Raw genomic sequence first — 17,922 nt, forward strand, 5'->3', positions numbered from 1 at the left:
TCAAATGAACGGCAATTAGAACTTCCGGCCATAAACTCTGGCAAGAACTGAAAAGCGTTAGCCCAGAACCCACGTCAACTGACCAAATTCGAGTGTCAAGCCCAGGCTACGAAAGTTGTGAGCAGGGTCGGATTCGATTCATAGGGCGATATTTAATCAAGTTCTTCAACTCACAAGTGCAACTAAATATGGTCTTATATAGATAGTAGCTATATATGGTTATATATTACTTACTCTAGCTCTTTAAAAATAGTTTAATCTAATAAACAAGGGAGATAGTATTAAAGTTAGTTTTACTGCATAGCAATGATGGATCGCTGCATTCATAAGCAACATATTCAGTTGACTAAATTAGGTATAGTTGATTTCTAGTCACTTTTGAGTTACTTACAGATGAGTTCCCTACATTCCGAGTTAGTTATACTCTAAATATATTATTAGTGCATCATAACCAGAGCACTTGCAATCCGCTCCTGGCAGCCGTCGTAATGCCAACAGTACACGATCATTACGGCCTTAGTAGTTGCATTCTGTCGCCCTGCTCAATGAACCATTCCACCAGCGGCAGTGGGCTCGACTTGGACAGCAGCAGAGGCAGCAACAGCAACAGCAACAGCAACAATTAATATGGCCAGCGATGCGAATCTAATAATGTGACTACAATGACGACAATAGACCCGCTTCCCCCCTTCCCCCGACTAAAGTCCCCAGCTCTTTGGGTCTCCGCGTTATGTAAGCCGGGCTGGGCAGCTGCAAAGTGTGATATGTGGCCGGTTCTAACGATACATCATTCTGATATATGTGCCCCGAGGTGTGGACTGTATATCTGTATGGCCACTGCATTTAGGTGCGTTATAAATTAACACTAGAAGGTAGTGGGCCATTCCAGGATAGTGGCCCAGTGGGCGGTAGCTGGGCTCATGAATACCAAGGAACACAGGGAAAACAATTAACCATTGCATGTCGGTCGTGCCCAGAGTCGCTGCATCGAGATCCATGGAACTGATCCAGGGAACATGGTCACTGGCGGTGGTCAAGGTGCGTGAGATGGCCGGTGGCTGATAACTAGCTGCGGAATTGGCAGTGGCTACAAATGAGCGATCGTTTATCTCAATGGGCCAACATGATCGCGCAAATGTTTTGCTCTCGTTGGGGTGGATACACTTAATGACTGCGATTGGAAGTGGTTTTATGGCTCTTAAAGTAATTGTATCTGATTGCGATATTGCGAGAACATCGAGTAATAAACACTGTTTGGTGTTTTCAATGGTTTTATTAGCTTTGAAGTACTTGTGTTGATTTGTAATCCCATTTGTTATTCACTTTGACAGATATTAAACTAGTTTTCACATTACTCACAATGTTACTTTGCATTTGTTCAATGAAACTTTGAATAGTAAATTTACGAACCATATGCAGTACATATTTATGCATCCGGCCAATGTTTTTCATTTGCACATAAGCTAATAAATCTACTTCAGATCTTTATACTCCAGATTACTTGTAGGCACCATAACTCTCGTCCTCACTCATCATGCTGTCCAAATCCAATAAATCGTCAAAACAAAAGTGCAGCTAAGCTACAATAACAGTTAAGTGCGAGAAACATGCATAAAATCAATGGACTTAATGCCTGGTTTGGAATCAAAATATACAAATAAGGGAGATTTCCAATAATGGGAAGATGTGCATGGAATAGCACGGACCAACCTCGCAACCGAAATCCCGAAAAAAGCGAAATCCGAGCCCGAGTTCAGAGCGGTTCCACTCCCAGGAGCGCGTATTCCCAGGCGATGATAATCGAAGGGACCAAATTAACTAAGAACTAAGGGTGGTTACGACATCGAAAAGTAACCCTCCAGTGGCAACTGAAAAACTGCAATTGCAGTTCAGTTCGGACTGGAGTGAAGCAACCCCCGGTGCGGAATCCAAGCCCCCGGACAATGGCCCATCCTTTGCCTCCTTTATCCCTTTGGCTGCTCGCTCGATGGTGGCGCATTCGCAATGACAAACAAACAACAATATAACAATATAAATTCGATATCGAGGCGATCGATCTATAGGCAGTTGCCGCGACGCACACGCAATATCTTTTGCGTGAAATTTCAGACAAAGCGGCGACGAATTTGGAAAGTACGTTTCATACATATACCTCCATATATTCATATATATTCATGGTGCTCCCTAGATCGGGACAGCAGTGGCAGCTGCGCAGGCGCCGCGATTCCAGCAGGGTCGTCATCAGATTCACTGCGGACTCCGGTTTTGGTGGTGGGTTCCCAAACTGAGAGCCTCGTAAACCGAACTGGGTACAGTAGCGCACTCCACTAATCATGAAGTTTATGCGTGGTGATTATGTCTGAACAAGAATTTCTAGTACAAAGTAAAGTTGATAAAGATAACTCACTACAGATATCTTCTATCCATAGGAATAAAAAATAGCTTATGGGAGAATGTTGTAGTAAAATTTCACACACTTCTGTTTTGAGCGCGCTGTTCTAATCATGAAGTTTATACGTGGTGCGTAATGGTGATAACGTCTAAATAAGTATTTCCAATAAAAAGTACAGATAAGTCACTAAAGATATCTTCTATTTATAGAAAAAAGTGATTACCTTGTGTGAGAATGTTGTAGTAAACTGGCACATTTCTGTTTTGAGCAGTAAGTTTCCAATGTTTACAATTTATGAACGTATAAACGGCTAAGCATGTCCTCATCACTGGGATTCGACCATTTGTCACTGTCTCAAATATGGCTCTAACTGTTTTCCATCCTAAAAAGGGGTGACATGCGTCGAATGTCCAATTTGTTACGCAATCAAACCGTCGCCTGGACCTGGACCTGGACTCCACTGGCAATCACGCATTTCGTAGACCAAGTCCACGTTCACGTCCAGGTCTTTTAGCTGGTAATTGGCTTGTCTGTTACGGCCTGCTGCTTTCGATGGGGCAAGGCCGGCTAGCCAGTCGTCAACAGGGCGGATTCTTCCCCTGTGCCCACAGGTCGCACCATAAATTCCACTCGGCATGGAATCCACAAAAAAAAAACAACAAAAGAAACATCAACAGAAACTACAAGTGAAGGACTAATACCGGACGACACGACGCAGATTTGGGTCTTCGATGGAAAGGACCCTGACGCACCCATCCCTACCAAGGATCCGTCTATTTCCCATTTGAGGATCTCCCTGGCATGTGGTTCATCGGCTTCCTCCAGGTTATCGGCTCATCCGTTCATCTTCCCCCCCTAATTAATACACTCTAGCAATTCATCGTTATAAACTTTACTTATTTAAATATTTAATTATACTAAATAACATTTTCAAATTTTTCAAAATTTTAGGCTTCCATCGCCCTGGGCCAAAGCAAATACGATACAAAAAAAAAGGACGACTAAAGAGCTGGAGAGGACAACAAAGACGCGAAACTACTGCACGGGTATTGACATATAAATATATATATAAATTAATAAAATTAATAAACCCTCATTTCACTTCAGAATTCCTGCCTACATGGAGCTCCAAAGAGGATCAGGGGCTGAGACGGGTCAGGTGGTTATTTATGAAAGGTCCATACCCCTACACAGGATCGGCCTGGTCTTCTCGGAGGTCGTATCTCAAGATTTAGATTTAATTTTGCTTGGACTCGGCGCGATTTAATTATACATAAGTTATTGGTTATTTATATAATACTTATAATTTTTTTATCATAGTTTTACGTGTTTTAGTTTTTATCGTCTTTCAAACAAATATTTGTGTGTTTGTTTATGGCATGCTAAACGCCACTAAAATGAATAAATAAATAATTACACACAGACGAATATTTTACATAATTTTAACACGGGCACATAAATAAGTTAAATAAATAAATAAATAACGATTAATAAATAAAGGGAAATAAATAAATAGATGCGAATAAATAAGGCGGATTAAATAAATAAATAAATAATTATAAATAAATAATTATTCTAATTTTTTTTTTTTTTGGGCGAGCTTCTCCCGGGCGGTCTGGCTTGGTCCTCGGCGGGATTTTAGGTTGGAATCCACCACGGGTTCCAGAAAAGGTCTCCCCGGGTCCAAACTGTGGATATCCCGGGGTCAAGAAAATGCCTATATACCCTCTGCAACCCAGATATATAAATATAATACCTATGCCCTCTCGGAACGGACTCACGTTTATTTTCCACTTCCGGCTGCCGGGTCCTCCAGTTCTGCTCCCGTCCTGCTCCCGTCGATCTCCGGATCGGGTAAAATTTTCTGGATTTCCCTATACCAACAAAAAAAAACATCACTAAACGTTTCTTCGGAGCTTTCACCTCCGGTAGACCGACCGCACTCACACGTTTATGTGTGCCACCGATTTTAAAATACGGCCGTTAGATTTCGTTCGCGGCAGCGGGTCGTCCGATTCCCAAATTTTCTATGGCCCACATGGCGGTCACCTCGCCCTATTTATGGGCTCGGCTCTGCCGGTTCCCTTTCCTATTCTTTTGCTTCCTCCTTTCCCTTCACATAGGTCGAGAACCGACTTCAAGGCCAATGCCAGTGCTCATTTCCCGTCTTAGTGTGGGTGGATGCACTTCGTCGGTGTTCTCCTCTCTCCACATACCATCCACACTTCCCCTTTCTTGGGTGTGGACGGTAGGGGGCGCTCTACATACATCCCACTTTCCCCTTCTCCTCTTGGGACTGCCAACCTCGCCTTAGGTGCTCATTCCAGACGATATTTCTTTCGCCCGCGGCTATCGATCACCGTCAGAATGCAACATGTCATTATAGCAAACGCAAGGCACAAGGCAGCAGGCACAGCCAAGTGCAATGAACTTGGCTTTGAAAATACGAGGAGAGAGATTGGGTTCGTTGATTTATAGAAAGAGGGAAGAATCAGCTGCCTTCTGATCCTGGCACGTTCTAAAAGGAACCTCAATCCTCCCCTTTGAGACTTCGCACCTTTTTCCTTTACGTAAACTATGGCCCACAAAACAGCTGACGAGCGAAGAAACCTTTCTTTCTTGCTTTTCATTTCTTTATTTCCGCAATCCCACCCGTAATTAAATGAACAAGGACCTGGAACTCACACCCAAAGGATCATATCTAGTTAGCTACAACTTTTCCCATGCCTACGTTAGAGTTCAGCAAAAGATTTATGGCAAACCCAATTGAAGGCACAAGAACTTTGCTATCTCAAATGGGGGGCTCTAAAAACCATTTCCATACCGAACAGTTGCCCCGTAATTGCATGAGGGTGCTATTCTATTCTTTTGTTGTCCAGAAAATTACTAAACGTCACCAAGAACGAGGGGATTCGAATTCCATACAGCTCTTCAGCCATGGATGCCATTTAACGACTCACCAAAAGCACAAATCTCAATGATTCAATGATACTTTATCGCCAAACGTAATCCACTTGAGAAGGGGAACCCTGAAGTGACATTACATATATGTACATAATATCGAATGGAATGGGTGAAGTTACAGATTGAAATGATGAGGGCTATATTTTTCAAGAGAATGTTTCAATCAATTTATATTGGTTATGATGTAATTGAATATTGATTTCAAAGGGTTAACTCAATTGCTTCACTGTGTTAATTGCCGTGTTACGATGTAAAATGTATGCAGAAAGCCAAAATTATTAAAACATTTCTTGACTTTAATTTCTTTATTTTTACGTACTTAAAAATGAATACGATTTATTTATTTAAACACAAGTTTTAAATATTACTTTTTACACATTTTGGGTTCGATTTCGATAGGTCTGCCCGCATTCTCCTGATTCGGTGTAGAAATCTTAATAGAATTAACCACGGGGGCACGGAAATCTGTGTACACATTATTAACTTGATTGCCCCTTGTTGCTATTGGAAAATAATTTTTCTCTATTAAATTTTCCTCGAATTGAATACAATTTGACGATGGAACCGCACCAAGCCCAATCGAACTCTGGTTTTTAATTTACTCTATCGCTTATTGTTATTTAATCCTTCTTGCAGGCCACTATACGCATCCTGGACAGATGTTTGTTCAGTTCCAGTGGTCCTTAAATGCCTTGTTCGCGGGATTAGAGGCAGGGCAAAAAGCAGAGGGTGGCGATCGGGGGCGAGCATGTGTGCTGATTTTTGCACTATGGTGGGTCCTAAGCCGTATTAATTTTCAATAAGTGCATTGAGGTCTGTGAATCATTTGATAAATGGCGCAGCGGGTTAATCCTGCACGTTGATAAGGGGGAGATGCAGCCGCTCCTGCAGATCCACTTTCCCAGCACGTTCCACAGTGGAAAAGCGACGTGACATGGCAGAAGTGAACACAAATTTGTTCATCTTTGAGTTTGATAAGCATTTTCAGACCATTAATAAGTTTATTCTATTATTTATGGAAAAACTATTTGTGCTCTTCATATTATTTTCAAATCAATCATTAAGAGATCAAGCAAGTTTTACTGAGTTAGAAAACAATGTGTAGTGTCCATTGTATTGAGTACAATTCTTGAATCTAAATCTAGAATACATGATTATTATATAATCATTTCTATTATTAATATGAGAATTTATTAGATGCATTTCTTATGAACAGCAACTACTCAGACTTTTTAATAAAAAGTATAAAATAGTTGTGCCTGAAAGTATGCTACAAATGTGTAAAAACTTCGTTATCCAATACACAAACCATTTAAATCGGTTACAATCGGGAAAACAACGTAATTACCGCAAAAGTACGTTATTTTGAAGTTGCTTTTAATTATTAATTAAAAACTTAACAATACAATAAAAATATATTCAAAGATTCTAAACTTTACTTAACGTTTTATTACATATTTTGTGTGGAATTTGAAATTTTTCTAAGTTAAATTGCGATTTTACGAATTTGTGACATTCTATCTTTTCTACTTAAATGAAATTTTTAAATATGTATAAGTAACGTGTATAATGAAGGGGTTTCAACCCCATTAAGTACATATATGCTTAGTCAGGATCAGTAGCCGATCATGGCCTTGTCAATCCATATGAATTCCGAGATCTCGGAACTATGAATGCATTCCGTATGGATTACATCGACTAAAATGCGTAAAGTTAAACGTTATCTGCAATTAATCTTCGTCGGGTCGTGATCTGTATTTATACTGGATTTATTTATATTACTCACGCTCTAACCTTTTTAAAAGAAAAATAAACACTTGCATAAATCACAGGTTTGAATTTTGCGAAGTTCGTGCAATTTAGCTTACTGAACTGAACTAAACTTTGGCTGATGCAATGCCCTGTAAAATTTCATCGGTGAAAAAAGCACAAAAAGTGGAAAAAACTGTTGAGAACATCCAGAACTCCAGAACGTTTTCCCCACTCAGTTTGTTTGACTTGTAAGTTGGTTTGTTGTTTTTGCGAAGTTTTGCGTCGCACTTGGTTTGTACAACATGGTTTGCTAATGTGTGTTGATTGTGGATTCTGGCACGGGGTGTCCATAAAGGGGAAAGGGGGATCTCCCAAACTGAAGCGGATCTTTTCTTCTATTAAATGATATTCCCATGGCTTCGACTGGCCATTGGGTCTCATTAATCATATCTCAAAAAACAACTTCTGTCTTTTGCCGTATTTTGTTGGGAATAAAATGAAGAGAAGTAGTTGTTGATATACAGATCCGGATTCTTTTGTAATTTTTATATTCATGGAGAACCTTTCAATTTGAATAAATCTTGAGGTAAAGGTACTACATTTTTTATCTACAGTGTCCCTTTTTTTTTATTACATGATCTTATATCGATTTCCTCGACTACTAAACACTCTGTTACTCAAAAGGTAGGAGTGGTAAAAAAATGAGCGATAGTTAAAAAATTAAACTTGTTAAAATAGTGAGCGTGATAGCTTTTTGCGGCTTAAATGTGTTTCAGCGGATGCTGCCAAAATGATTTTGGTATATTGAGAGAAATTAGCAAGAAACAGGATGAAATGTATAGAAATTAAAACATTTTCCAAACGTGTGGGAATGACAGTTCTGGGCGGCTTGTTACTCACTCTGCAACGAATTTAGTATGCCCTATTACTCTACAAGTGACGCGTATAAATATAAGCTGGTATAATACCTTTAAATTGGTATTGCCACTTTAGACTTGCTTTATGACTCAATTCTTCTACATATATGCCCCTTCATTTTTCAGTGGTTTTCTTCGGATTGTCGAGAACAGAACAATAATGTTCGCATTGAATAATACATTGGTAATGCATTTTCAAAGCCCTTTCGATATTCCCTTGTATGTGAGTATGTGACTCGGAGAGACGAACCCTTAGTTCTATTCTAGATTCAATCTTGCCATCACCAGACACTGGACTGCTGGACTGATGAATTATGAATATGCCCGTTGCCGGCTCGTGACTCAAACAGGTGCAAAGTCAGCCTGGGAGCACGCCGGGCAGGTCGAGACCAGACTCCAGACGAGCCCCTCCCCCAGAATCCCCCAGATTTCGCTGCCCCTTTTTATACCCGTTACTCGTAGAGTAAAAGGGTATACTAGATTCGTTGAAAAGTATGTAACAGGCAGAAGGAAGGGTTTCCGACCATATAAAGTATATATATTCTTGATCAGGACCAATAGCCGAGTCGATATGACCATGTCCGTCTGTCTGTCCGTCCGTATGAACGCTGTGATCTCAGGAACTACAAAAGCTAGAAAGTTAGGATTAAGCATACAGACTCCAGAGACATAGACGCAGCGCAAGTTTGTCGATTCATGTTGCCACGCCCACTCTAACGCCCACAAACCGCCCAAAACTGCCACGCCCACACTTTTGAAAAATGTTTTGATATCTTTTCATTTTTGAATTGGTCTTGTAAATTTCTATCGATTTGCCAAAAAACTTTTTGCCACGCCCACTCTAACGCCCACAAACCGCCAAAAGCTGCTACGCCCACACTTTTGAAAAATGTTTTGATATCTTTTCATTATACCCGTTACTCGTAGAGTAAAAGGGTATACTAGATTCGTTGAAAAGTATGTAACAGGCAGAAGGAAGCGTTTCCGACCATATAAAGTATATATATTCTTGATCAGGATCAATAGTCGAGTCGATCTGGCCATGTCCGTCTGTCCGTCCGTCTGTCTGTCCGTCTGTCCGTCTGTCCGTCTGTCTGTCCGTCCGTATGAACGCTGAGATCTCAGGAACTACAAAAGCTAGAAAGTTTAGATTGGGCATACAGACTCCAGAGACATAGACGCAGCGCAAGTTTGTCGATTCATGTTGCCACGCCCACTCTAACGCCCACAAACCGCCCAATACTGCCACGCCCACACTTTTGAAAAATGTTTTGATATTTTTTCATTTTTGTATTGGTCTTGTAAATTTCTATCAATTTGCCAAAAACCGTTTTGCCACGCCCACTCTAACGCCCACAAACCGCCCAAAGCTGCCACGCCCACACTTTTGAAAAATGTTTAGATATTTTTTCATTTTTGTATTAGTCGTCTAAATTTCTATCGATTTGCCAAAAAACTTTTTGCCACGCCCACTCTAATGCCCACAAACCTGCACTTCTACTAGCTGAGTAACGGGTATCAGATAGTCGGGGAACTCGACTATAGCGTTCTCTCTTGTTTTTGTATTGGTCTTGTAAATTTCTATCGATTTGCCAAAACACTTTTTGCCACGCCCCCTCTAACGCCCACAAACCGCCCAAAACTGCCACGCCCACACTTTTGAAAAATGTTTTGATATTTTTTCATTTTTGTATTGGTCTTGTAAATTTCTATCGATTTGCCAAAAAACTTTTTGCCACGCCCCCTCTAACGCCCACAAACCGCCCAAAACTGCCACGCCCACACTTTTGAAAAATGTTTTGATATTTTTTCATTTTTGTATTATTCTTGTAAATTTCTATCGATTTGCCAAAAAACTTTTTGCCACGCCCACTCTAACGCCCACAAATCGCCAAAAGCTGCTACGCCCACACTTTTGAAAAATGTTTTGATATTTTTTCATTTTTGTATTGGTCTTGTAAATTTCTGTCGATTTGCCAAAAAACTTTTTAAATTTAAATGCTGAGTAACGGGTATCTAATAGTCGGGAAACTCGACTATAGCGTTCTTTCTTGTTACCTACTGGCATTGGCATTTGAGTGTGTTTCCTACAACGGCAAAAATTGCTTAATTTATGCAGCAGTTTTCGTGTGACTTGAGCAAACTGAGACAATAAATCCAGCTAAATGCATAAAAAATAAGTGTAAATAAAAAGCATTACCCAAAATGAAAGGTAACTGGTTCTGGAGGGAAGCAAACAAACAAACAAACAGGCAAATACTATGTATGAATGTACATGGGATTCCGTATCGCTTTCGATTCCGATTTGAAAGTTTCTTAACTAAAGTTTAGCTGAGGCCAGGCGGATGTTGTGATCACGCAAAGAATATACCTACATATGCATAAGCTGTGATTTAATCAGAGTGATTAGCAAGGGATCTTAGTATTCCGATTCATGCTGTACCAATGTCCACAGAGATAGGCCCTCCCCTACAATTAGCCCCCAGTCCGACCTCATCGCGATGATATAATGCATTAGCATCGGGGCTCATTGTATATCATTGGATATTTTGTTGGTTCTCCGTTTGATTTACGTGCGGAAATGTTGGGAGACAGCTCAAGGAAATTACTTCATGTAAATGTCACTCCGTGTCGAACTGAATGGTCAGCTAAAATGATCTAAAAGAGGGCTGCATTAACATCTGAATGACCTTCCCGGCGAATGGAAGTTATCGGCTTCCTACAACCGATCTTTCAAGGTTTCTAGATCAACTCGGACGCACAAATATGAGTGATCTCAATGGCATTAGGTACAAAAAGCGACATATTGTAGTACTAATAATGGATATTGGAAATAGATCGTTCTATTCAGTTTTTGATATCTTTAAAGAATTAAAGAAGCGAAAATATGAATAAGGAAATCGTTTCACGACTTGTTTATGTGCGATTATGAAATAACAAAAGCTACTAAGCTTATTAATTATTTAGTGATCAAGTACCAGTTTCCCCGTTACCCTTTAGGCATCACAAAATGATTTAAATATCACAAAGGGGTTTTATTCAGTTTCGAGTCGTTCAACCTTAGTACAAATTACAACATCTATACATAATATATTACAAAGACGGTTAGACGAACTTAGGGATACGAGTAGCAATCGAATATGGCAAGGCTCTTTCTCTCCTCTTCATTTAATGTAATTCATTTGTATCCTTATCGCAGCAGAGCCAGCAGGAGAATACCCATGAGACTCCAACTGACAGCTCCACTAGCACCACTTGTCCTGCCCTCCGCCGGCAGCTGAGCCATGGCCACCAGCTGCTGCTCCTCATCCAGCTTTGGTCTGTAGCTCCAGTCGATGGTGTTGGTCTTACAGAGCTGGGCAAACACTCGCGCCGAGATCTTGGGCGTTCTGGTTCGTTGCGGGGAGTTGAAGTCCACATGATAGAGTCCGAACTTCTCCGAGAAGCCGGCCTTCCACTCATAGCTGTCCATCAGACTCCAGGCGATGTAGCCACTGACATTCGCGCCATCCTCCATGGCATCCAGCACCGCCGAGAGATAGAGATTGTAGTAGTCCACGCGGGCATAGTCCTCCAAACCTCCACGATCACTGACTCCGTTCTCCGTGATGATTATCTCGGGTGCATTGTACTCCCGGTGTATCCACATCAACAGATTGTACATTCCCTTGGGATAGACCTGCAGGAAAAGATAGAATCCCCGGTCAATAAAGTTCATTCACCTGTGCGCCACCTGGGCGAAAGTCACCCTCTTTTTGATTCCTTGCTAACTAGTTTACTCGGCAAACCATAACTCAAACTCTAAGTGGGGATAAGTCAACCCCCGAGCTACCCCAAGCACTCGACCAAGTTAATTACACCACCTCATCCTGGACGTGGGGGATTTCTATTCCTCATCTCTCGTCTCCAGAGGGTGGGCCACAATCAATTTAGCCGACTAAGCGAGAGATAATTGAAGTCGTGCAGATGAAGGAAATATGGTTCTGGTGTAACCGGGTAGTTTTCAAAGCTCTTAATGTAATTATTGTGGGATGCAGGAAGCTTTTAAAGAGCTTGTAACATATATGTATACCATATAGTGTGTATCTAGGGCCAAACAATAACCTATTTTAAAGCACTTCATTTGGCAGGGGATACTTTAAGTCCAATTGAGATATAAAGAGAGTTAAAATTACGATCCCTATGAAATGCTATACTCGCCAGAAGGTTTCTCCTCACAAATAATAAATAATGCCCCAAATAACCTTTTCTATATTTCGCTATAAATACTGTTCGACAGTCTAAAAGTTGATGTTCCTGTTTCACCTGTTACCTAAGATAGTCTCAAACTCACCTTGAGCCAAACGGATCCGGAACCGGGCCAATCGACGCCCTCCTGGCTCTCGACCACGCCCATGTCGTGATTGAAGGACGGAACTGGGAACTTGCCGGTGTTATTGTGGCCATTGGAGGTGACCAGGTTGCTGGTGTAGGAGTTGAAGCCGAAGAAGTCAGAGGTGCCGCGGATGCGATGAATCTCCTCGGTGGTGAACTCCGGCAGTCGGGATCGTGCTCCGAATCCCTGCTCCTTGCTGAGGTTTCGGATGCGCTCGATCATTACCTTGGGATAGTTGCCGTGCTTGGAGAAGATGGGATGACCGAACCAGCCCACATAGAACTGCATGGCTCGCTCGGAGGCCTCGCGATCCTCGGCGGAGTTGGGATCCCTGGGCTCCGGCCACGAGGTGTCCAGAGTGATGCCCATGCGTCCGCCTTGGCTTGGCTGGAAGAGCTCGCGGTACATGTGCACCACCTCGGCGTGGGCCTTCAGCAGATTGTGGCCACACAGATAGGCGGGAATGCCAGGGTAGTTGTACGAAGGTGCCATATAGTCCACTCCGTAGCCGTGCTCACACACATGCCACGGCTCATTGATGGTGGTCCAGATCTTCACCCGATCCCCGTACATTTCCAGCACCAAGCGAGCATAGTCCTTAAAAAGAGGGATGATCTCCGGATTGGTCCAGCCACCCAGCTCCTGCAGCTTTTGCGGCAGCTCCCAGTGATAGATCGTCACCATCGGAGTGATGTTGTACCGGAGCAGCTCGTCGATCAGGTTGGAGTAGTACTTGATGCCGGCCGTACTCACTTGGTTCATGTAGCCACCGGGCATGATTCTTGGCCAGGAGAGGGAGAAGCGGTAGGTGCCCACATGCAGCTCCTTGACCATTTGCACATCGCGCTTCCACTGGAAAAATGTATTAATATTAATATTAGTGTTAAAATTTAAATGGAAATATTTTTATAAGAATCAATTGAATAATCTCTATTAAATGCTTTTTATTCAACTACCTGCTTACAATTTCGAATTCATTTGTTATATGCCGTATAAGAAATCCCCTTAAGTTGAAGGCATATTAAATCAGTTTGACTGATGCCAGTGTTTATATGGCTTTAATGATATGCCTTCACAGTTTGATTTTATAACATTTGGCCACAGAAAAGAACGTATCAATCTATTTAACCATATAATGCCAAGACAAGCAGTCAAAATATGAAAAAACCAGCAAGAAACTAGTAATACTTAATCCGCCCGCTTAGTTGGACTATTAAATCTAATCGAAACTAGCTAACCCAATTTAATAATTGATATAGCCAAATTAAAGCAATAATATTAATGTCCATTGGCCACTTGGATTGAAATGTGAGCAGATAAACCAACCTGCTAATGGACACGTTAAGTGTCGGAAAATTCAACTGCAGCATTCTGACTTGTTTACTGCGGATTGATTTGGTTTTTCTTTGAATCGATGCCAAGAATGCCGGGCCAAATTTCCGAAAAGCCGAAAATGGGAATGGAAAACCAGTTGGTCGGTGGTCATTGGCGACACATTCCACGCCCAATGGTCATTGTCACTACTTGGCCCGGAGCTCTGGCTTTGGCTATGACTTTGGATTTGGCTCGGTCTGTTGCTAATTATGTGACTTTGAATTGAAAAACAATTTAAATCGCGATCGCCGAGTATTGCATATGAAAGGAAGGGGGCGTTTAAGCTGTCTGTCCGACCATTTAATCCATTTTTCAAATCGCCTGCCGCCGCTGACAACAATAACAAGCGGAGCGGCCAACAAAACTAAAAAACTAAAAAATAACTCTAAAAAAAACTATGACACCTGACGCAAGTGCTGCAGTTGGCACCTGTAGAAAAATCGGCAAGTCTATTGATTGGCATTAGCAGCGAATTGTGACAGTATTAACCAATTCTCCATCGCAGTCGACATGATGAATTGATAATTCACTGCAACTATGTTGCAACTATTTCAATGCAAATTCTTGGCTATTTAATAGCTATTAGGGTGCATCTTGGGAGTATATCGAGCTTGCAATGCATGCCAATCCTAGGATATCGTGAATACAATAAATAATTGTATCAACTACGGATACATAAATTATTATGAGTTCTTGATCCGCCTTCATAATAAATTCACTATCATTCACCTCCAACTGAGAACAAACAAATGACAGCGTCCTTCCCACAATTTATAATATCTATTTAGGTATATCTAGGCTTTCTATGACTTAAATTAAAGTATGGATATCAAAAATGTGATATTACTGGTTAATTTTATTGACATACATATTTAGGCTTGTATATTGAATAAATATCACCAAAAGGCCTTTCCTTTAATAGTTTTCTCGGCAAATTAACTAGCTTAGTGCATATGACACAGATTAAGCCACTATGACCCCCAATATCAGAACTAACATAAACTAAGAATCACCTACTTATCTGTCTCCCTAAAAATGGGTCACAACCCAACGAAACGAAAATCCCGATACGAGTATGCAAAGATCTTTATCAGGTCTAACCAGATTGTTGTACAATATTCCAGCTTCTAGAATCCGTCAAAAAGTTCCCTACTACTTTACATTTAGAGTACTGCAGTTCCGTTTCAGGCCCACAAACAAGTTACGCCCTAGTTTTGCGCCCTTTAAGTCGGCCTATTGTGGGAAGATCATTAATTCAGCACCGAACGACAGTCATTAATCAATTAGGCGAACAAATGGTGCAAATGGTGCAAATGTAATGTGCTGAAAGTCCAGATGGAGACAAGTTGATTATCAGAGCACAGTAGTTAATCAAACAAAATGCTGAACAGGTGTCCCCCTGCCAAAGGCCTGCTGCTCATGATTTATGCGCTTTGTGGTCAGAACTATGCAAATTAGTTTAGATGCAACATCATTCGATTGGCATCGCATGTCCACGCTTGGCGATGATATAGTGGCCTATTGAATTATGATTATTGTTTGGAGCTACGCTGTTCAAACATAATTGGCCAATGATCTTGGCTTCGAATTAATTGGGGGCACAATTGTATTCCATCTAATGATCCGCGAAGCCAGAGATCTTCTTCTGTATACAAATGTATTCAAGTCTAACGTTTTTAGAAAGACTTGGAGTTGAGCTTGGTAGATGATGAGTATTTAATGAAGTAGTGACAAAACTAGATATATATATAAAATGGTTTACTATATTAAAATAGTGCTTTGTAAGAATATTCCATCTATTTCCATTTTACCCCCACTCCATTCCATTGGTAAAACTCCCTTAGCTATCAAGCACTTAACTATAATTGAATTGCCATGCAAGCACAAGAAATTCACTGAAGTGATCCACTGATCTCTTCGGACTCCTAAGATCACTGACCACTTCTTTAATTCCATCTGCTCGGATCAGCGTCAAGAGCTCTAGATAATATCACGTAATTAGCTGGGTAACTAATAGCCATCAGAGTGCATCAATTGCGAGTTGCCGCATATTTTTCAGTCGATTACCTCAGCTAGTCGAGTGGAGATCTTGAACTCTTTGCATAACTTCCAATCAAACTGTGATGCCAAACGAACCGACTGATTCTGATTCAGTATCTGATTCCGATTCTGATTGCGAATACTACCATTACCGATTTGCCCATTAAACATTAGACAATAGCGACGTGATTGAATTATCCGCTCACCTGATGATAGCTGTCCGCCGAGACATCGCCATTTGATTGATCGTCTATCTTCTCGGGATGAGTGTGGGTGAGAAAGTCCCAGATCGACTCCCCCTTGTCATCCGCGTTCCAGCCGCCCTCGATCTGGTACGACGATGATCCAACGCCCCAGAGAAAGTCGCTGGGGAACCGGCGGGCTTGGCTCACCGGACTGCCGAGACATCTGCAAAGGTGCGTTAATTTGTTAAGCGAAATGTTTGGCTAACTCTTGAATCGAATCGAATGGCTAAAATCCAGCATCTCCGCTGCGTGCCAAATCCAGTGCTAATCAAGTGACATTCAAAGCTGACCAATGTTACGACAGTTTTTATTTACTTTTTAATTTTATATGCGTTTTTACGATCTTGACTAGTCGTTTATATCAATTGCCGATCGCTGATCAATCAGGGTCAGTTGCGATTGAACACACATTTGGCGCTTTCTTTGAGCCAAATTTGCTTTTTTGGCAGCTTGTTTTTTTTGCCACGGCTATTTGGAATAGATTTTTGTGTAGTTTGTCTAATTGGCTTAGAAATGTTTTAATACAATTGCTAGCTTAAGCAAATAATAGTAAACTGTGTTAAATGTATGAAACCTTTTTTTATTATTATTTTTATTTTTAATATAATTTTTGATTAAACAACACAACTTTTATGGAAAAATATAAATCATAAACAATTTTTATTATATTATTAATAAAAACACATAACCAGCCAGTAAGCTTAGTTTCTTTAAAAAACGTAACTTAGGAGTGCCCAATGCGAAAAGTGAATTTAATACCTAAGATAACTTGGAGATCTCAATCTGGAAGTTTCGATAATCAGATCATTTTCGATTTCGCTGCCTGACGAACTTAAGAACTGTGTTTTTCCAATGTTGGAAGCCTGCACTTGGTTCCCTTAAACTAACACTTACGAGGCAGTCAGCACAATCAAGGGCAGTATGAGTTGCATCATGTTTCAAATATCCTTATGTATATCCTTTTCCGCGAAACTAACGAGTGCCAAACGAAAACTTTGAGCAGAAAACCGAGAGTTTTTGCTGCAAACTTTTTCGCGTCTTTTTGAACTTTTCGCGATTCCTTCGCGATTCGCGAGCGTTTAGTTGTTGAGCGGACAGCGAAACGCTTGCAAAAGAGCTGCGCCGCTTTTATGTCCTACCGTTATAAGCGATCGGTGGAGCGGGCTGCGAGTTATAGACAAGTTCTCGCCGCCGCTCCACCGCTCCACTGCTTTGCCCCACCTCCCCATCGAAGTGGGGATCACCGAACAGGTGCTAATATTATCTCTCTTGTTTTTATCTCGTGTTTGTTGTGTTTGATGCTCGGATTCTGCACCCACCAGTTACGTGGAAAGTTTATAACTTTTGGAGAGAGGGTAAGATTCGTAAATTTGTTGAGAAATTTAACTCCCGCCAAATCAGAGGGATATGTAGCGTTAAATTTATCACAGACAACGGGCGGCTTAGCGCACATTATACGCTAATAAATATTTAAAGTGGGCAGTAAAATTCCCACGAAGAGCACGATTATGGAATTGGCATGGGTTTTATAGCCAGTGGTTGGATTTTCGCTTTTAGTTTTAGGTGGCACGTTTATAACATAAAGGTATAAAACATTTTTTTAATAAAAAGTTTTTAACAAAGACCAACACTTGGTATCTTCATGTCAAAGTCCTATAACTTTGTCCATCTTCCATACATGTATGATAGCTAACCCGGTGGATTTATTACTTTTAATAGTATTTATTTAAAATTTGTTTATATAATTTAATTTTTGGTGTGAAATTGTATGCTCTACAAAACGTGTACCGAAATAGTTATAATTAATACTTTACAACTAAGCAAATGTAATGGGTTCTATATTGGTTTACAAAAAAAAAACTA

At 40.9% G+C, this 17,922-nt stretch overlaps 1 protein-coding gene and 2 long non-coding RNA genes across 3 annotated transcripts; 1 reads left to right on the forward strand and 2 right to left on the reverse strand.

Annotated features, from left to right (window-relative positions):
• The first annotated feature begins 2,926 nt into the window (after nucleotides 1-2,926).
• On the forward strand, nucleotides 2,927-3,739 carry LOC120448798. The gene is made up of 3 exons (XR_005616143.1): nucleotides 2,927-3,217; nucleotides 3,344-3,438; nucleotides 3,500-3,739. It is a non-coding gene; the product is annotated as an uncharacterized LOC120448798 (long non-coding RNA).
• Nucleotides 3,740-3,960: 221 nt separating this feature from the next.
• LOC120448910 lies at nucleotides 3,961-4,755 on the reverse strand. The gene is made up of 3 exons (XR_005616157.1): nucleotides 4,340-4,755; nucleotides 4,174-4,266; nucleotides 3,961-4,120 (listed from the first exon to the last, which is right to left on the reverse strand). It is a non-coding gene; the product is annotated as an uncharacterized LOC120448910 (long non-coding RNA).
• Nucleotides 4,756-11,039: 6,284 nt separating this feature from the next.
• Nucleotides 11,040-17,131, reverse strand: LOC120448148 (myrosinase 1). Its single transcript, XM_039629982.2, has 4 exons — nucleotides 16,954-17,131; nucleotides 16,021-16,222; nucleotides 12,359-13,252; nucleotides 11,040-11,704 (listed from the first exon to the last, which is right to left on the reverse strand). Exons 1-4 carry the CDS (start codon nucleotides 16,992-16,994, stop codon nucleotides 11,216-11,218), a joined length of 1,626 nt encoding a protein of 541 aa, XP_039485916.1. The 5' UTR covers nucleotides 16,995-17,131; the 3' UTR covers nucleotides 11,040-11,215.
• Nucleotides 17,132-17,922: the final 791 nt, after the last annotated feature.

Source organism: Drosophila santomea, chromosome 3L, assembly GCF_016746245.2.
Source record: "Drosophila santomea strain STO CAGO 1482 chromosome 3L, Prin_Dsan_1.1, whole genome shotgun sequence".
Lineage (NCBI taxonomy): Eukaryota > Metazoa > Arthropoda > Insecta > Diptera > Drosophilidae > Drosophila > Drosophila santomea.